Below are 21,116 nucleotides of genomic sequence, written 5' to 3'. Positions count from 1 at the left end.
CGGGTTCCGTTTACTGAACCATTCTTCAGTATTTCAGTTGCCATCTAATTTTTGGCGTTTATGCGCAAAAGAAACTCCGGCTAGCACGAAGAAGTGGCTCTGCCGCTTTATTTTTCTGCAAGACGCATGGATGCGGCCTCCCTTTAAAGAAGCCAAGGGAGTCGGTCCACTTTGGAGATTCCCAGCGCGGCCTCTTTAAGCGACGGTTCCGGCTCCCAATAGGGCTTGGCCCCACCTACAGGACTCAGTTATCGCGTCGAACGATTCTAAGGCGGAGCGGCGAGGCCTGGGCATTACGACGGTCGAGGGCGCAGCGAGCGCTTGGCAGACATGAGCGCACCGGAGGCGATCTGGGGTCTGTTGCGCCTCTCGCTGGCGGTGGCCCTTCTGGCCTTCAGCCTTTATTGCTGCTACATCAAATACATCCACGTGAAATATGATCATATCCCCGGCGCCCCGAGGGCCAGGTAAGAGGCTGGCTGGGCTGCGGAGCCTGGCGGAACTCGGGACAGGGCAAGAGCCCCTGCCCGCCCAGCCCCCCGTTACATAAAACCAGCAGTGCAGGATCCGTCTACTGAGTGCGGAATGACAGACGGTCGTGCTCGGGGCGATGAAAAACTCGCCAGTCAAGAGTGCGTTTTGCAAATGAGGGGGCGTCCTGGGCTGGAACTGGAAGAGAGGCGCCGTGCCTTGGCTGGGAGCCAAACGCCCCCCCCCCTTCGTTTTTCGCTGTAGGCAATAAAGACTTTACAATTGCTCTGTCGGCAGCTAAAACAAAACAAGGAAAGCCAGAGAAGCTTTCTTCACATTTCCCCCTTAACATTTTTGCCCCTTCAGTGGATGGCAGCTGAGTTCTGGCTGAAGTCTTTGGTGTTGTACGTGGAAAGCATTTCTATGTAAGAAATAAAATAGGAGTCTAACAGCATGTTAAACACTAGTGAGTTTATTGATTGCAGCATGAGCTGGACTAAATAAAGAGGGGATACATTTTGTTGATCCTTAAGGTGCCACTGGACTCTGGTTTTCTTCTGCTGATACAGACTGAAACGTTTACCCATCTGGAATCATGCAGGAAACACTAGATTTTGCATGACGGTCATACAGGAGTACATGCGCCCAGCAAAACTGCCCACCCCCACCCCTGTGCATGGTTTCCTGCTATGCACAAATGCAGTGAGATGCCCATGAATGCAATTGGCAGATGCTGATATTGACACACAGATGTTAAACTGTTTTCTTATACTGCCAGTGCAATCCTAAGAACCCTTTCCTGGAAGTAACCTCTACTGAGTAGACGTGAGTTGGTTTCTGTGTAGACCTGCTTACAATGGCACTGTGGGTTTGTGTGTGAAGGAAGTGCAGAACACAAAGCAACACTCAACTTGCCCAGCTAAATAAGGGGTAGGCAGTGAAGCACCAGCCAGTACCTAGGAGACTAATTTATAGTTGCTGGCTGCTGGGATTCTTGCCAAGAATTCTGGGCTAGTTCCAGAAGCGTATCAGTGTTCTTTCTTTGTAGCAAAATCACACAGGAGTCTAGTAGCACCTTAAAATCTAACAAAATTAACTTTAGCATAAAATATCCAGTTCCTTATTCTCCCATTAGATTGATTAAGAGGGATCACATCAGAACACATTCCTATCTGTCCAGTATAATAATAACAGTGTGCTTATTTATATATCACCCTTCTGGACAGATTAGTAGTGAATAAACTCAGTGTTGTTATCCCCACAATATAGCTGGGGCTGAGAGGAGTGGCTTACCCAAGGCCACCTGCAGAGTTCATGGCCATAGTGGGAGTCAAACTGACAGAGCGCTGATTCACAGCCCAGCCACTTAACCACTGTGCTACAGTACCTTCTACAAACTCACAATTGCTTTTACGGCCATTCGCTTTCAAGCAATGCTAGCAACCCCGTTATCAGGTCAATACATGCAAACACCTGTATTTTTGGTGCCCCCATTAGGTCTAATTTTGTCTCTTTCATTAGGAATCTAGAGCCAAATTCCTCACCAGTATCTTGGCTAACCTAAATCTGTATTAGTAGTGCAGGAAATAATTTTGCTTTTACCCGCTGTTGATTAGTACCTCATTTGTGTGGTATCCCTGTATGCCGTGGCTGCTAAAAGAATCTGTGCCAAACCTTTGCTTGGAGTTCAATTTGGCATGCTTGTAGGGCTTGGAAACGTTAACCTTTTTGATCAGCTTTTATTGTTTCTATTTTTGTTAATATTCGCATTTTAGACATTACTTTTAGTTTAAGTTTATAACAGCCTTTGGCTGTTTGCAATAAATTTTACTACTACTACTACTACTACTACTACTACTACTACTACTACTACTACTACTACTACTAGCACAAGCTTTCATGGTCAAAACTTCACCAACTGAAGAAGAGGTCCCTCCGGAGGGCATGTTCCCCTTACCCTCAGCACGGTGCCCTGTCTCCTCTCGACCCTCATGCTCCCTGGCCGCGGTGGGGCTGCCATTCTGAGAGTGGGATTCATCTAACAAGTCCCTGAGAGTCTTCTCCACCTGTCTGACTGACTGTGTCTGCTTCTCCAGGTCAGCCACCTCAGCCTCAAGGGTGCGAACTTGCACTGAGCAGACACCCAAGACTTCTGCCCAGTGGGCTGATAGTCGTACATGTGAGACTCCATGCAAAACACTGGATAGCCCCCAAACCCCTGCTGGCATACTACCTTCATAATTTCTCTTTTTAAAAAAATTCTTATTATTTTTTAAATATAAATATATATATTCCCCTTTTTAATACCCTACATATTTATGTGGCTCTCCTTGTGGAAAGTCTTCTTACCTTATTGGGAACACTAGGAAACTAGGCCTTTGCCCCTTGGGTCCTTCCTTGGCTTCTTTCAGAGCCCCCAGGCTAAGACACTCAGGCTAAGATCCCCAGGCCAAGAGCCCTTTGGCAAGGTGCAGCCTTACAAATTCAAATTCAAAGAGGGCGGGGCCAGCAGTGAGCCCCAGGCAGCACACACACTTCCAGTCAGCAACAATCAGCTCCTGCAATCAGCTACACTCAGGGCCAAACTACAAGTGATGAATGACACAGGTTGGATACTTGTCAGCTTCCCTCAAGTTTTGATGGGAAATGTAGACATCCTGGTCTTGCAGCTTGACTCTCTGACTGCTGTCCAATGGACTTTTCAACTGTCACTTGTCCAACATTCTGCCAAGCTGCCTACATTTCCCATCAAAACTTGAGGGAAGCTGACAAGTGTCCAACCTGAGTCATTCATCACTTGTAGTTTGGCCCTTAGCTACAGCCCAGGCAACACACAAACAGAAACAGCAGTTCCTCACTCCTCAGACTTTCTCCTTCCATACAGTAGCAACTCAGCCAATTCTCCTCAGCAGTTAAGAAAAGTTAAACAGTTAAGAAATGGCAAAACTCACCACGGCAGTGGCAGCAGCAACAGCTCCCCTTCCTGCTCTCTCCCAGAGCCCGCTTCTCCAGATTAGAGTCCCATGCTCTTAACTACTACACCAAACTGGCTCTCTATTGATATATATATCAATGTGTGTGTGATTACTAGAGTTCCTGCATTAATTAAGTGCTATTTGCTTGGTTAAACCACTGGTAGGAACAATGACAACCACTGATTAATTATAAGTGAAGCCCTTGAGTTTGTAATCCAGATGTCTGAACAAAAATAGTCAAGGCAAGTAGGAGCAGATGGAAATCAATAGAATTTATTTACTTTATTTATACCACACTTTGCTTTCCAACGAGGACCCAAAGTGGCTTACAATATTCTCCCCATCTCCATTTTATCCTTACAACAACTCTGTGTTGTGAGTATGTGTGATTGGATTTGCAGACGGAGTTGGCATCTTGGTTTGTTGTGGGGCCTAATTCGTAATAAAGCTTGTAGTAAAGTGGGGAGCTTTTTTCAGGCATTTAAAGTGGGAAGGGTGGCTAGGATAGAGGTGGAACAACTACCTCTTTGGTTGTTGTGGGTTTTCCGGGCTGTATTTCCGTGGTCTTGGCATTGTAGTTCCTGACGTTTCGCCAGCAGCTGTGGCTGGCATCTTCAGAGGTGTAGCACCAAAAGACAGAGCTCTGTCTTTTGGTGCTACACCTCTGAAGATGCCAGCCACAGCTGCTGGCGAAACGTCAGGAACTACAATGCCAAGACCACGGAAATACAGCCCGGAAAACCCACAACAACCATCGTTCTCCGGCCATGAAAGCCTTCGACAATACAACTACCTCTTTGGTTGCCATTATCAGATTGTACTCCCCCTTAACTCTTTGGCCAAGTAGTACAATATGAAGTGGCCCAACTTATTCATTTCATTTATCCAGGTCGCTCTAAGACTATTGGTTTGAGTCCCACACTAGTCCTTGTGGCAGTCTTCCCGGTGTTCTTTCTTCAGACGTGTCTGAGATATTTTAGCGCCTGTCAAAAAACCAGTATGGAGTCCCCCACTGTCAAAAGTAAACAGTTTTCTTCTCTTGAATGGCAACCTAATACTGCTTGATTGGGGCCTACTGACCATGGCTAAAGCCAGGGCACACCTAAAAGTCTGCCAAGAAAATGTCGTGATGTGACGTCCCCCCCCCCCATGAGTCAGTTAATGACTCGGTGCTTGCACAGGGGACTACCTTTACCTTTTGTGTAGCACAGTGGTTAAGTTTATGAGGTATTTGCTGGGAAGTGCCTTAGCCACACACACTCAGTGGATGGCTTTAGGAAAGCTTTTATTCTCTCACAGTCACCCCACCCCTATTAACTATATGAAAAATAGCACTGCTTACTTTGAGATCTATGGTAAGGGGTGCTGAGATAGTAAATGAGAAGTACTGTGCTGTCATCAGCAATAACTAGCCATGCAAAGGTTCAAGTATGATTGTCTTCCATATTCTCCAATTAGTATGTACTGCAATATTGTACTTTGATAGCCTCTGGGAGAACATGTCTCATGGTACATGGTGTTTGCTTTTCACCACCTCCTGGCATGACTGCTGTTGCCTGTTATCTCTTCCAAGTAGTTTCACCTGTGTCCGGGGTCAGCAGCCCAGCCCCCAGACTTGCTGGCAGGCAGCGGCAGGGGGCAGCCGGGAGACAGCAGTTCAACCATTCTGACTGACAAACAGAGCCAGAACCTGCCTACTCCAGGGGGAAGGGGCGAAAGGCCAAAGCCTCAGAAGGCTGGGGGGAGCAGGGAGAGGCCAGCTAGTCCCACCCTCCAGGGGGAAGAGAGGGGGCTAAGCAGGCTAGAGGAAAAGGGCCAAGGCAGGGGGAATAGGGACCCAGTAACAGCCCAAACAGAGCCCTTACCAGTCAAGGAGGAGAAGCAGCCACTACAGCCCAGAGCCATGCCCCGGCGAGAGGACAGTAGCCTGGCTCAGGAGTTGCTAGGAGCCAAGACCCTCCAGATGGAGCTGCCACAGGCATTCTGGGGGAGGAGATGGGTAGTCCCGCCCAGCAGCAATGAGCAGGCAGCCCAGAAGCTGGCCAGGGCAATTCCTCATGAGCAAGGCCAAGGAGGCACAGCAGCCGGCTAGGGCAGTTCCTCGTGAGCAAGGCCAGGCAAGCTCAGCAGTTCAAAGGCCTACTGGGGCAGCTCCTCGTGAGCAAGGCCAAGGAGACCTCAGCTGGGGATGGCTCGCATTCAACCCCACCCTGCCAGTAAGGCAAGGAAACCAAGAAGGGATTAGTGATAGGAGGGAAACACCTGAAGGAAGGCACAGCTGGGCCAAGTAAGGAGAGGGAACAAGCCTAGAAGGAGGGTGGGGCGGGGAAAGGAAACCCTATATAAGGCGGTGGGAAGAGCTCTGAGGTGGTGGGCGTGAGTAAGGAGAGATGGTGTGGAGTGAGAGCAGAGCGAGAGTGGAGGCTTGGAGGAGAGTTCTGGGAGAAGGAGATGATGGAGGACGCAGAGGATAAGCAGACCAGGTTGAGCAGGCCAGCAAGTGGATTGAGAGGGAGTCAGGGTGATGTATACCGCCCCTCCTTCCACAGAGCAGGGTCCTGCAGCATCCCTGGCACCCATCTGATGTCAGGGCGAGCCCAGCTGGGGCCCTGCCCAGCGGTGGTGATGACAAGCCCTGACAACCTGCATACCCAAATCATGCCCAATGTTCTTGGTATGAATAATGCATTTTAACCACACAATTATAGAGTGAGATAATACAGGAATTCCTCTATGTTAATCTTCATCCTCCAATTTGTCTTGAGTTTTATACAAAGATTAATTGAGTTTTCCACATTAATACCTGAAAAAAACCCTTTAAAAAAAACCCTGCCAGGTTTTTTTCTGAAGGTTTTTTTTAAAAAAAAATCCAATTGAAAATTTAGGGGGAGCACTGAAAAAACTCTTATGAAATACTTTTTCTTTTAGAATGAGTCATCTTAGTCATTAAGATATATAGTAAAATCTTTTTAAAAACAATTATGACAAATTATGGCAGCAAATAAATATGGACATGTTAAAATGGAATAAAATGAATCTATCATGGTTGGGTCGCATTGCTGTATTTAAAATGAATGTACTTCCAAGGATAATGTTTTTAATGCAAACAAAACCAATTGTGAAAGATAATAAGCAATTTGAAAAATGGCAAAGGAAGATTTTGAACTTTGTATGGGCAGGGAAGAAGCCCAGAGTCAAGATGAAGGTATTATATGATGCTAAGGAGAGAGGCGGACTACAGTTACTGAATTTGCAATTGTACCACGCAGCTATATGTTTGGTTTGGTTGAAAGAGTGGATGTTATTGAAAAACCATAAACTACTGACGTTGGAAGGATATAACAAATCTTTTGGATGGCATGCGTATCTGTGGTATGAGAAGACAAGAGCTGATGCTATGTTTTTGCATCATTTTGTGAGATGGAGTTTATTTGCAGTTTGGGAAAAATATAAGAGATATTTAGATGAAGAGACTCCAATGTGGATTATACCTGCAGAAGTTGTAAACCCAAAGGTGGAATATGATGGAGAGGAATGGAGGACATATAAAGAAATTTTAAGAGTATATTGTGATAAATATATACTTAAAACCAATGAAGATCTGCCGTTTCAGTATGGTTGGTTTCAATATAGACAAATAAAAGACTTATATGATACAGATCATAGAAAGGTAGGATTTAGGACTAAAAACTCGGAACTAGAAGAATGTTTACTTCAAGAGGGGGAAAAGATGATATCTAAAGTATATAAGATTCTGTTAAAATGGTTTACAGAAGATGAGATAGTTAAAGTACAGATGGTGAAATGGGCAATAAATTGTAATAAAGATATATCGATGGAAGCTTGGGAAAGGTTGTGGAAAAATACTATAAAAATTTCAACCTGTACCACTATAAGAGAAAATGTGTATAAAATGATGTATAGATGGTATTTAATGCCAAAAAGGTTAGCAAATGGTAATAGTCAAATGTCAGATAAGTGTTGGAAGTGTAAGAAACAAGAAGGTTCTTTTTTGTATATGTGGTGGGCTTGTGAAAAAGCTAAACAATTCTGGGGGGAAATTGTAGAGGTTATGTCAGATATTTTACAGAAAAATGTGATTAAGAACCCAGAATTGTTGTTATTAAGTATGAACCTAGAAGAATTTGATAGAATGGACAGAACAATGGTGTTTTATATGATTACTGCGGCTAGGATGTCTTATGCACAGTTGTGGAAGACTCAAGAGATACCATCAGTGGAAGATTGGATTCTAAAATTACTAAATATGGCAGAAATGGACAAGCTAACAAGGAAGTTGAAAGAACAAGATACTGTGGAATATGTTATGAGTTGGGAGAAACTTAAGAATTATGTGGAAAAAAAATGGGACATGAAAGGCAAAATGTGATCTTTGGATAATGGTTAAGAGGGGAGAATGGATCTTTATATTAGTTAGAGGTGAAAATATGGATAGTGTATAAGTAAGAGTGATATAGTATATTTTATATTATAATCGTGAAAGCAACATTAGATACTTATTCTAAACATGGTAGATATAGATATGTTATACTATATATTATAATGTAGAAATTAATATAGGAGATAGTGAGGTAATGTAGGTGTAGGGAATGGAAAACTGTTGGAAGTCAACTGAAAAGGGGGGGGAATGGGTGGGAGTGATATAATGTGATGGATATTGATATTGAATATTATGATTTGTGTATACTGACCCATCCAATAAAAAATTTTTGGGAAAAAAAAGATATATAGTAAGAGGATTTTTGTGTAAGAAAATCTACAGAATTAGATAATGATAATTCCTATGTATACTGCAGACATATGCAACATGTTTTCAAGCATGTATGTATTGTTTCAATCTGACTGCTTTGGCCACAACGAATGTGCTATAATGTGTATGACAATACACTTTTTGTTAGTTCAGTGTTTTCAGTGTTATAAAGCTTAATTCCATATTCAAATGTACTGCTAGCCCTAGCTATTGTGAATGTGTTTCTGTCTACAGGTAATATGCTTTGTTCATTGCAAATTGCGTGTTTTCTGTTTTCAACATTGATTTTTTTCCTGCCCATCAGATGGCAAAAGTAAGATACGTGACATGTGCCAAGGTACTGAGCTATATGAAACTCTCCTTTTTAATATTGTTTATGCTCTCATTTGGTTCTTGTGGTAAACTGAGGCATTTATTCTGTTAGATTTGATAAATATGCTAAATTATGCAATTTTATAACTTAGTATGATATATTTACATTATTGTAGTAGTGAAATAAGTGAAGGCTTGATAAGAAAGTAAGGTATATATTTCATTTCCCCCCACATTTTTGTTTTTTTCTAGGAACAAAAGTTTTCTTTTCCCCTCTCAGATTCAAAACACCTGGACATTTTAGAACTCTACTGCTATGCACCATAATTCACAGGGTTTCATAAAGTCTGTCTGTTTTTAATTTGCAGCTTTTTCTTTGGTCACCTGCCATACCTTTGGAAACTGCTTAAAAATAAGGAACTGGTTCATGATCTCTTTCTGAACTGGTAAGTTTCTAACAGCTTGAAATGGAGGCTAGGAGTTACAGTGCCAGTTTAGAACAATGATCCACATATTCACTGCTAGGGCTGAATAGGGACATAAAATTATCTCACTGCTTATGCTAATTTTCTTCATTTCACCCCCCTGCTGCAATCAAGCTGATAATGTTTTGCATTATATCATTAAATCCTGACCCCCTTCTTTGCAACATCCCTCCCACCTTCTAACTAGGATAAAAAGGCTCAGGGATCTCCATTCCTGCTTGTATCTGATGAAGGTTGCTTCACTCTTGAAAGCTTATACCCTGAAAATCTCCTTGGTCTTTAAGGTGCAGCTGGACTCAAATCTTACTCTTCTACCTCAGATCAACACAGCTACCCACCTAAAACCATAGAACCAAGAATCTTTCATAGGAAGAACCAAGAATCTTTAATAGGAATCTTTCATATCCGCCCTGAGCCTGCTTGCGGGGAGGGTGGAATATAAATACGATATAATAAACAAAAATAAAATAAATATAAAGTATACAATAAATGTTAGGTTTCTGGCAATACAGGAATTTAGATTTGAGCTTCTCATTAAGTGTCTGAGAGTGAGATATTGATTGGCAGATGCAGTCATGTGCTTGGAGTTTTCTCATCAGGTTAGCCATTTCAGCTGTGTGTGTGTGTGAGTGTTTCTATGATCTGCTAACTTCAGGCAATGCTTTCTGCTGGTTGAAATTATACAAGCAGACTCTATAGGCAAGCAAAGTCACATTTCAGTTTACCATTGGTTTTTAAACTATGAAGCTAACCATTGATTTAAAACTAACTGTGAAGATATAGGATCTCTAACCACCATTTCAAATAAATACTGCTTTTTAATGTATTTTTATATATTTACTACTTCATGTATTCTTTTTGTATCCATCTCAGACAAATCACTGTCCCTGTTTTGTAGAAGATTTAGGGATGCTTTTAAAATATGTTATTTATTTATTTGCGCCATTTATAGTCTGGGAAATTCCCATGTTTTCCACTGTGATTCACAAGAGAGAGAGAGAGAAAGGGACCAAGGCCATGGAGGGCTTTGTATGTGTTAGCCAATACCTTGAAATTGAGTCCAATAACTGATGGGCCAATAGAAATAGTATGATGACAGCCATGTTTATCCCTATTTTTGGAGTTTTCTTTCCACTTGGGGTTGAAGGAGGAAAATAATTCCCCCTTCTGTACCAGGGAGTTTCTCTGGGAATGCACTCTTGAGTAATGATTGCCACCTTTTGTTGCCTCTGTAATTGGCAAGGTAAGGTCACCCTCTTTTGTAATAGGAGAAACAAAGTGGGGGCCTGCAAGGAATTGGAGAGGAAATCCCACTTCACCCCCCCCAAAATCTCCCCCTCCAGGATTCTCTAAACTTTCATGTAGTGCAATCTCAAGCAGAGCCTGTTACCCACTCAGTCTCGACATTCCATTCCTTTTAGAAAATCTTCGCTCCTCATCAGTCCATTTTAAAGATTTTTTTTAAGTGGTTAATTTACTAACAGTGCAATCCTAAACAATTTCAATGAGCTTAGACTGGAGTAACTTTGCATAGGATTGCTGACCTATCAGTGGCAGTTCTCTTGCAGAGAAGCTGCTAGATTGCAGAACTAGAATTCATTAATCTGTTCAGAATAGTGGCACCCTGATGTGTGTGTGCGCACATGTGCGTGTGCTCGCTGATAGGAACATAAGCTTAATATCTCCTTACAGGTGCTCATTTTCTACACTTCCCACCTTTACACATACCTCCTAGCTCTAATCAGTCTCATTTCATTTTTTGCATTGTACCTCTGCATCTAACTGCATCTTGGGAACACCCTTCCCACCTTCTGGTGCAGATATATAAGTTGATAAATCTTCTTTCTTACTTGTATCTCACAAAGTGAACTTTGACTCATGAAAGCTTGTATCCTGGGAAATGTATTGGTTTCTAAGATGTTACTGCTGTTAGGCTTTGCACTGCTACTACAGACTGTCCCAGCCACATACATTAAATTGAACCGATGTATAACATTGCAAATCTTTGAGTACTGGGCGAGGTAGGGATGTAAGTTTTGAGTGCCCTTTGAGACAGCAGCCATGCCTTGTGATAAAAGTGCCTCCAATATTCCTTGCAGGAAATTATTTCCTTGATGCCTTTTGCCTGTTTGCTAGTCTTTCCACAAGTGTGGGAATACTTCATTATTCTGTAGCATGTGTTGTGGGGTTTGTTTTAAAAGATGGAAGAGGGGAATCTTTTGGTCATTTTTTTCTCTTTGCAGGGCTGAAGAATATGGACCAATCGTGCGTTTTAATGCTTACCACAGAATGTCGGTGATGGTATTTAGTCCAGAAGGAGTAAAGGTATCTTCTGAAAAACATACCTAAGCTTGTGTGTATGTGAAGACAGAGGTAATATAAAAATACAGGTCACGGTGCAGCTCTTAGTCAGAGCACATGCCCATCTCTGCAATTGAAACTACGGTTGTGCCTACCAGCTAGGGTTGCCAGGTCCCCCAGGGTTCAAACCAGGCGAGGGGAGGGAGTCACGGGGGGGGGGCCTTGCTAGAACTTACTCTGGATCCATATCACTTCCATGTCATGCCAGGAATGGCATATTCTCGGTGTGACACAGAAGTGCTGGGTTGTGCGAAGGGCCAACTGGGTAAAAATGGGCCCCCAACACTAGATTTTTACCAAATTGGCCCCTGGTGCAATCCATCATTTCTGGTGTGTCATGAGAGTGATTTGGAGCACGTTCCTGTGCCTTTTCCCCCTGCTGGCCAGCTGAGCTGTGGGGGGGAGGGAGGCTGGGAGCAGGGGATCCCCCACCCCAACCGGGGGAATAGGATCTGTATTACCAGCAAATTGCATGTTGCCTTAGTTTTGTTCTCCCCTCTGTGCTTCAAATGACATGAGATGGATTTCCCCAAGGCTAGCCACCATCTCATAGGATTTCCCCTATCACAATATCTTGCCTGTCCCACTGCAGTGAGGTTGCCAGCAGGATTTAAATGAGTTTGAGGGGAAAGAATGTGGCCCTGGGTTAAATTGACAGGAGCAAGATTGTTTACTTCTTAAAATTGTCCAAGAGTGACGTTCATTCAGAAAACATACCTGCTAAAGTATAAATGGTTACTTCCGGAAGGAATGTGGTTTGGACATAAAGATCAAGCCTATAAGATATTATCAGAAGATCAACTAAGGGATTTTGAGGAGAAAAACCCGGAATTCCAGTGCACCAAGCAGGAAGAAAGGGAGAAGTCTGAGGGGGGGGGGAGGAGACGAGCACCGCAGTTGCGGCTGCTCAGAGAGAATTGCGTCCGGGACCCAGAAGGGGGAGGAAAGTTTAATTAGAATTTGGAATGTGTATTCTGTATGATTAACCACTCCATCATTATCTTATTGAGCTTTTTTTTTCATTATGGCAGTATGAAGGGAAAACATTGAAGTGTAGTGTTGATTGTAGGTTATCCTCCCTTTTTTTCCCTATTCTCCCCGCCCCTTTCCCTTTTCTCCATCTTTTCCCGTCCCTTGTGATAGTCTTGTGTAGTGTTTTGTATACTGAAAAATAAAAAATTATTAAAAAAAAGAAAAAAGAAAAAAAGAAAACATACCTGCTGAGGTAAATATTAACAATTAGCCAGAAGTTTCAAGTTATTACATTTTATACAATGCATGGCAAAGAAAAGCTCTTCTCTCGGGCTGGTTGGACTACTGTAACATGATCTGTGTTGGGCAACCCTTGAAGACAGCCCGGAAACTGCCACTAGTACAGAATGTACCCGCCCAATTGTTGTCAGGGGCTAGCTGATGATGGGGACATATCATGTCCATTTTGAAATAGCTACATTGGCTGTTGGTTTGTTTATGAGTTAAATTCAGGTGCCAGTTACGACCTTGAGAGCCCTTCATGGCCTAGGATTCCACCCCTGTGTTCTTTTGTGGAATGGGCTCCCTGAAGAGGTTGTTGGGGGGGGCAGTCATAGGCTCTGCAGGCCTTGTTTGTCAGGGCTTTTCAGACTGTATGAATGCCAGGTATGTTGGGGCGGGGGGGAGGTCATTTTAATATTTTAATTATTGCTTGTCATCTGCCGTAAGTTACGAGAAAAGACAGTATGGATATTTTAATTTATTTATCCAGAGGAGTTAGCCATGTTAGTCTGTAGTTGCCAAATAGTAAAGAGTCCAGTAGCACCTTTAAGACTAACATCTGACAAAAGAGACCTGTGGTTCTCGAAAGCGTATGCTACAATAAAGTTGGTTAGTCTTAAAGGTGCTACTGGACGCTTTAATTTGTTTACTCTATTAGACTTTTAGTCTGCTCTTCCCACAAGTGGGCTTAGAGCGGAGCACAAGATAATCATATACATAAAGATAAAAACAATTGTAGCAGTTATATGATTAAAATATCATAATACAGTGTGCATAATACAGTTCACACAGTGTATCCTCATATCAGGGTCTGTGGGGCAGGGCAGCCATCTACCTGATGACAACCTAAGTAGACATGTCGCCCCCCGCCGCCCTCCCCCCCCCACTGGTGGAAGGCTGGTTGGAAAAACTGCCCGCCTTAACCCCCATAAGCTTGGCGGAACATCTCTGTCTTACAAGCCCGACAGAACAACAAAAGCTTCCACTGGATTTGGGTCTCCAAGGACAGAGAGTTTGACCAGGTGGGTGTCAGGGCTGACCCTGGTTGAGGCAAGGCGAATCTCCTTGAGGCCAGGGATCACCAGGAGTTGTTTTTTCATTGACCAGAGCATTCTCTGGGGAGCATAGGGTGAGAGACTGTCCCACAGGTATGTTGGTCCCAGACCACTAAGGGCCTTAAAGGTTAAAACCAAAACCTTGAACTTGATACGGAATTCCACTGGAAGTCAATGCAGCTGGCACAGAACAGATACAATATACATCTGGAACAGCATCTCAGAATATGCGCTGCAGCATTTTGGACCAGTTGTAGCTTCCGGCGCAGATCTAAGGGTAGCCCAGCATAGAACAAGTTACAGTAATCCAGCCTTACTTAGAATTTAAAACATAAATACATCACTGTGTTGCAACTGAGTTAGGCTCTGAGGCTCCAATTAGAAGAATACTTTCCTGGGAGTAAGCCCCATTAAATAAAATGGGATTTACTACTGAATAGACCTTTTTGGATTGTTCCCCAAACCTAGGAAGCCCTGCTGCCATACTGTGAATCCTCAGTTACACAGACAGGAGGACATGAAAGATCCAAAATCTCCTCAGATCTTTACTTCACTAATCCTTCTACCTCTGTCCCGTTTTCCAACCTCCCAACTGTCAACTTCCAAAATCTAACTTATTAAACCTCCTTTTTTGGATCTTGACTCTTTTCTAATACACAGCTCCTTTTTGCTAGTCCAGAACTCTGCTATCATTAGCTTCTGTGTTGCTGGGCTACATTAGAACAGAAAATAATGGCTGGCTGGTGCTTACATCTGCTCTGGCTCATTTTGTAATGGAGCACCAGCCTTATTTCCCCAAAGCTGTATCTTCCTCATAGAAGATCCATGGGTGTCAATCCATGGGGAAACAAACCTGGCTGTCAGGTTTGTTTCCAGCTCCATATATCCAAGGCTGATTCCGCACACATTGGATAATGCACTTTCAATGCACTTTATCAATCATTTGAGGTGGATTTTTTGTTCTGCACACAAAAAAATCCATTCCAAATTATCTGTAAAGAGGATTGGAAGTGCATTATCTAACGTGTGCGGAATCACTGCAAGATTCCTCTGTATCAGCATCTCATTGCTTTTCCTTCCACACAAACTTTTTTCTCCCATCAACTAACAAAACAAAGGTGTTCTAAGGACTTCTGTTTAGTAGTAACCAGCTGAACCCTTTCAAATACTAAGTAGTTAAGGCAGGATGATGGAAACCCTCCTCCCACCAGGTGACTGAATAATTAGACTCTGAAACTCAGTCCAGAACTCTTGACATGTCTTAGATCCCCCTGAAAGCCGCATCTTCTCCAAATGTTTAGCTACAGGTGAATAATACCTGATTTTATTATTTTTTGTATGTGAAAGTGAACTGATCTATGCTTTTTCTTTAGGAGTGTCTGATGTTACAGCAGTTCCCAAAGGACCGACTTATGTATGGTCGTCTGTATAATATATTTGATGTGAGGTAGGTTAATTTAAAGCTAGGTTATACATGATGTGTGGGATTTTTTTAAAAAAATAATGATTGACTAAAGTTGTCAGTTTTCAGAAAAAAATTGTGTTTCCTGATGCTATTGAGCAGATACCTGTCATCGTACCATGTTATGATAAACATTAAAAAATCAATCCAGAGAAAAAGACAAATCTTCATATCTTATTGCCTGTGCTTATTACATACAAAATAATATATTTACCAGAGCATAAAAGCAATACATTCAACACAAGATTCTTGACCATAAATGGAGCATCAACGCACTGATTAAAACAGTTCACCCCCACAATATTTACTGGCCTGTATCTAACCGTGCAATTCCTACCATGGAACAGCATTTCCATTTGCAGAAGAGGGGTTTCGATTTCTCCCTAATTCTCAGCTCCCACTGCAGATCCTCACTTTGCCCTGTATGCTATTCCTGAGCGTTTCCTGATTCCTGGTGATAAAATTTGGGGACTCGGGGTGACAACAGGAGGGAGAAATGAAACAGATGTATTCCATGAAGTCTGTGAGTAGCTGGATAGCACTTTCAATGGGAGTTCTGGTGATTTTCCATTACGATTACAACTTCATTTTCAAGAATAAATTCATTGGGTGCCAATGAAACACAGGAAACTTCAATTTTACAAGGACAAGTAGGTTGTACATCATAGTACTGTCATGCCTCAGGTAGGGTGAGCCACCATATGCTGCCACCACTCTAGGATTTAGGGTCCCTTGGGAAGGCCCAGCGTACCCTACCAACCCTTCTGACCTCCGTAGCTTGGCTAATAAACAGGTGTGAGGACCCAGCAGAGTAACAACAAACAAAATAGTTTATTTACAAGGAGGTCAGTTAATATCAAACAAGGTGCATTAGCAACAATAGATGGGTGAAAGCAAAATAAACAAAAGGCCCTAGCGCAACTGAACTCACTGTCCCTCTGTCTGCCAGGCCTGTCTTCTCACCCTACCTGGATGAGGGCCTCTCTCCCTAGCAGAAACCTCCTCTGGCCTGCTCCCTGGGAGAAAGAATACAGGCTTCTCCCCTCCCAGACTTATATAGCACCAGCCCCCTGTGTTCCGATTGTCCAAAAAGGGCGCCAAAATGGCCCAGGGGCTCCTGGGAATCATAGACAGGCCTACTCCCACTGCTAACAGACTTCTGAGGCCTTGCTAGGCCTTCCTGGCACAGCCAGATCATGACAAGTACTATTTCATCAGATGGTAGAAAGCACCAATTCCAAAATGCTGGGTGCCTCATTCCTTGTATTAAGTGACAAATCTGTCTAAAATGTTTATACAAAGCATTTTAAACCTATTTATTTATTTACTTACTTACTTACTTACTTATTTATTTATTTATTAAAAAGTTAACAGGCAGTGCAGTCTTAAGCCTTCCTTTGGAGATGTTGTATGCCTGCCTGTGTAACTTCTTGTCCTCTCTCTAAGGGCTTCATGAGTAAGCCACACTGGTGGGCGAGGTGCTGTGAGGAGCACATGCTCCCCAGTTCCCCTGGCAACTCCGGCAGCACCCACCAATTGCCAGGCAGCTGCTGTTGACAGCCCCATGAGTGGCACAAAAAAGGCGCTGCCGATCTGTGGGCTGCGATCACCTCTGCCTGTCTCCCCTCCAGAGAGCGGGTGCTCGGGGCACAAAGGACCCTTGATCGCAAGGGTGTTTGCTTCCTCTCCCAGTTTAGTGTCATCTGCAAATTTAATGAGTAATCCCTTCACACCCTCATCCAGATCATTTATAAAAATACTGAAAACAACTTAGCCCAGAATTAAAGCCTGTGGCACTCCACTGGACACCTCCCTCCAATCTGATGTGGTGCCATTGACAACTACTCTTTGAGTACGGTTGTTCAGCGAGTTTCCTATCCATCTAATCATCCTAGAGTCCAGTCCACATTCAGTTCCATATTTTAGGTACCTCCAAAGAGAAGACCCTGTCTCTCATCTGAGGGGTGCATAGGGCCTCTGTTACAGCTCTTCTGGATAATGCTTATTTTAATAGCTTGTCGTTTATATTGATAATTTACTATTTTTGTTATAAGCTTCTTTGAGCAGGACTCTGGAGTAGCGAGCATAGAAATCTAAATGAATTAATAAAATTTGTCTCCAGTCTGTGGTTTACAAACTCACTTAACCATGGTTCCAAATCACAATTTAGACATGAGTATAAACCATGGTTTACCCAGTTCATACCTCATGGCAAACTGCGGTTAGAGGAAATGGAGAAACCAGCACCTAAGTGGGAAGGAAGGAGCTTCAGATATGTTCCCGCTCATCCATCATTCAGAGGATCAGAAGATGGTGCCTTTAGTGATACTATATTTCTGCATTTCTTTCCAGATTTTTTGGGAAGGGCTTGGCAACAGATCCTGACTATAACCACTGGCACAAGCAGCGGAAGATTATGGATCCAGCTTTCAGCCGAATGTGAGACACCTTCCCCTTTGCAAAAAAACTTGCTTCGAGTAGACCGATTTTTTCCTTCTTTTCTCAATTTCAATCTGAAATAGTAAATTTAAATCCTGAATAAATTTAGTTAGAAGTAAATCCTGTTCAGCAGCAAGGGAAATCAGCAGAGAGGGACTCCCTCTGGGTGCAGTACTGACACAGTGTGGATAAACAGGCCGCGAAAGAGATCCGGGAGCAGGGCTAAAAGAACCATTACCGTACTGATAGAGACACAGGTGTCAGGGTGATAGAGCCCAGATGTCTCATGGGAAGTGGCCAAAGAGAATTATTTAATCTCCTTCCTATATACCACACCTTTCTCCCCAGTGGAAGCCCAAAGCGGCTTACCTTATTCTCCTCTCCATTTTATCCTTACAAAACCCTGTGAGGTTGGTTAAGCTGAGTGTGTGACTGGCCCAAAGTCACCCACCATGCTTTCATGGCAGAGTGGGGATTCACAGCTGGGTCTCAGATCTCCCAGAGGAGATATTAGGAAAGACCTTTCTCTGCCAGAGCAGACAAGACTGAGCTAGATAAACCTGGGGGTCTGATGCAGTATAAAGCATCTTGATATGGTCTCTTGTCTCTAGAATAACTAATAACTAAGCCCAGATTCAATACCAGAAGTGCTGGGAGAATCGTGGCTAGAATAGCATACCATGGGGAGGCAAAGTGGCAGCTGAGGAAAGATTTAGTTTGTAAAGGGGCACATACATAGTAAACAAGGGTGGTTTTCACCCACACAGCTATTTTTTGCCTTGAGATGCTAGAAAGAGGGGAATAAACTCCCACTTCCTTCCATGCATTCAAGATTAGCCAAGGATCTAGCGAGGATGATACTGTAGGAACAGCATATATGGTGTGATAATTAGAATAGAGGGAGGAAATGGAAAAGGGGGGAGGCAGCGCTGCTACTGAGAGAACCTCAGACACAAAAATCCTAAAGTCTCGTTCCATATGAAACTTCTGACTGTCTCGATGTGTTACTAGAAACATGCTTTGAGGGGTAGTGCCTTGTGGGGGCACCCTCCCACTTATATTAGGTCTTTTTTCCTGAAGATCTATTGGATTCACCCTGTTTTCTCATGTAAGGCAATCTTGTCTTGCCCCAAAGCTGCTGCTTCAGTGATTATTTTTAAAATTCTCCAGATACTTGATTGACTTAATGGGAACCTTCAATGACAAAGCAGAAGAGCTGATGAAGGTGTTGGAAGAGAAAGCTGATGGAGAGACAGAAGTTGATATGATGAACCTCCTGAAACGCGTGACTCTTGATATCATTGCAAAGGTACTAAGTGGATGAAGTTTTGGTCATAACAAGTGAAACTGAGTGTCCATGTGGCATAATGATGGAATTGCTACCAGGGGTATTGTAAATGTAGTGTAAACAGAGACAGTGGCCCAGAAATTTGAGCTGTGGTCTTCTACCATAAGCTGCTCAAGCAGAAGTCCCCAACTTGGTGCCTGTGTGTGCCATGGCACCTGCTGACATCTTGCCTAGCACCCACTAAGTGTTTTTAGAAAGTGAGTGGGGCCAAGTGGGACTTTTGTCCAGCAGGGCTTCTGATTGGCTGCTTTAAAAGATTGCTTTAGCAACAGCTACTACCACAGCACAAGAATCTCCACTGCATTACTTTGCATGTATGCAAGAAAATATTTTTAAACAGTATCTTAATTTAAAAAGCATCCTGTTAAACAGAGGGCCTGTCTGAAATGTTGAAAGAGTTATTATTAAAGTTATGCATAACCTCCCTCCCTGGCATTTCGTAGTCGGCTTCACTTCCTCTGGCAGCCATTTTGACGTTGTGCCCGCCAACCTGTGTCAGAATTTTAGAAGTGACTAGAGGCTCAAAAAATTTGGGGGCCCCCACGTAACATATTAATTGATGGGAGGGCGATTTGTAAAGGCTTGGCAATGTGCTTGAGAAGCCATCACTGGAAGCCATTTGAAGACCTTCTTCCAAAAAATAATGAAGGTTAAATTCTCTCTTGCTATTTGTCTATGGAATTTTAAATTTGCAGAAACCCAGGTGATTCAACATTCTGTGTAATATAAAATTTGCACAGATAATTAAATAGAACAAACCCTGTAGTGAGATAAATTTGTATAAGCCTACCCCCGCCCAGGTATTTAGACCTTTAACTAATCCTGTTATTTTTCTCAATATGATCAGGTGGCTTTTGGCTTAGAACTGAACACTCTATATGATGACCTGGCGCCTTTCCCACATGCTATGAATATGGTCACTCAAGGAATGTTTGAGCAGCGCAAACCTTTATTCAAGGCCAGTGAAGTCTTTTTCCTCCTTATGAATTCTCTCCCTTCGTACCCTCCCTATTACTAGCCACACACAAAAAAAGACAGGCAAAGGGAGGGGACAGATTTAATTGGCTCAGTAACCCCACCACCACCCCGAGCTATGGCTCTAAACCAAGTCAAGAGCCTATACAGCTGGTATTTCTCTTTTTTAAAATAATACACTGAAGAGAGCCGTTCATGTCTAGTTTGGCCCTCAGTCTGAGGCGTTTGTACTCCTATCTGTATGCCTACTTTCATCCAGGCCACTAACCCAGGCAGTAATGTTGACCCAGTGTTCTCTTAAAGTACATCACTCCTAACTGGAGAAGTAAGGCCCTGGGAACACATGGTCTGGATTTTTAATCTGGGTCTTGAGCAGACACTGGTGCCACACCTGTTTTCAGGCTGATGAATGCAGTGTTGCTAGATGGTGTGCAGCAGGGCTTTTTTTCAGCAGGAACGTGGGGAAACAGAGTTCCGGAACCTCTTGAAAATGGTCACATGGCTGGTGGCCCCGCCCCTTGATCTCCAGACAGAGCGGAGTTGAGATTGCCCTCCACGCCACTTGGTGGCACGGAGGGCAATCTAAACTCCCCTCTGTCTGGAGATCAGGGGGCGGGGCCACCAGCCATGTGACCATTTTCTCCGAGGGCAACCCACTGAGTTCCACCACCTCTTTCCCCAGAAAAAAAGCCCTGGTGTGCAGCAACCATTTTTGTTAGAATTATAGGATCTTGTCCTAGGCTTAGAATCTGAAATTAAATAAAAGCAAAGGTGATAATGTGTGGTTTATGTAGAAAGGTTGGCAAAACATTATCTTAAAAAATAGAAGATGGGAAGAGCCAAAGGAATTAAGAATCAAAAGACCTGTGAACAGAGAGATGCTTCTTGTAGGAGTCCGTTAATAGGTTCATGTTGACCAATCCCCAACACAGTGCAAGCTGAGACTGATAAATTCATTAAATTTCTTTTTGACTTTTCAGGCAAATTTTTCTTCAAGGCAGCTTACAAAAATAAATGGTACACTTGTAAACAACCTCCCTAATATTATTAAAACAGCAATTATAAATTACTAAAAACAGCAATTGTAAATTAAAATACTGCAAATCATAAAAACAACAGTTAAGGCCACACAGGTTACTATTTTATTTTTAAAAACTATATCCTGCTTTTCTCACTTGTGGGGATGCAGAGCAGCTTATGACATTGTT

General features: G+C 43.0%; 1 protein-coding gene across 1 annotated transcript in view; it reads left to right on the top strand.

Moving 5' to 3' along the window:
* Nucleotides 1-283: 283 nt before the first annotated feature.
* LOC129324065 (cholesterol 24-hydroxylase-like) overlaps nt 284-21,116 on the top strand; it is a 42,407-nt gene continuing 21,574 nt past the window's right edge. Inside the window, exons 1-7 of the mRNA XM_054971052.1 lie at nt 284-467; nt 8,898-8,975; nt 11,258-11,339; nt 15,058-15,131; nt 17,499-17,585; nt 18,756-18,894; nt 19,781-19,891. Coding sequence (XP_054827027.1) covers nt 331-467; nt 8,898-8,975; nt 11,258-11,339; nt 15,058-15,131; nt 17,499-17,585; nt 18,756-18,894; nt 19,781-19,891 — 708 coding nt within the window. The 5' untranslated portion in view covers nt 284-330. The remainder of the gene's footprint in view (nt 468-8,897; nt 8,976-11,257; nt 11,340-15,057; nt 15,132-17,498; nt 17,586-18,755; nt 18,895-19,780; nt 19,892-21,116) is intronic.

This window comes from Eublepharis macularius, chromosome 2, assembly GCF_028583425.1.
Source record: "Eublepharis macularius isolate TG4126 chromosome 2, MPM_Emac_v1.0, whole genome shotgun sequence".
NCBI lineage: Eukaryota > Metazoa > Chordata > Lepidosauria > Squamata > Eublepharidae > Eublepharis > Eublepharis macularius.
Note: the sequence above shows the minus strand (reverse complement) of the source record. Positions and strands in the feature narration are given on the sequence as shown.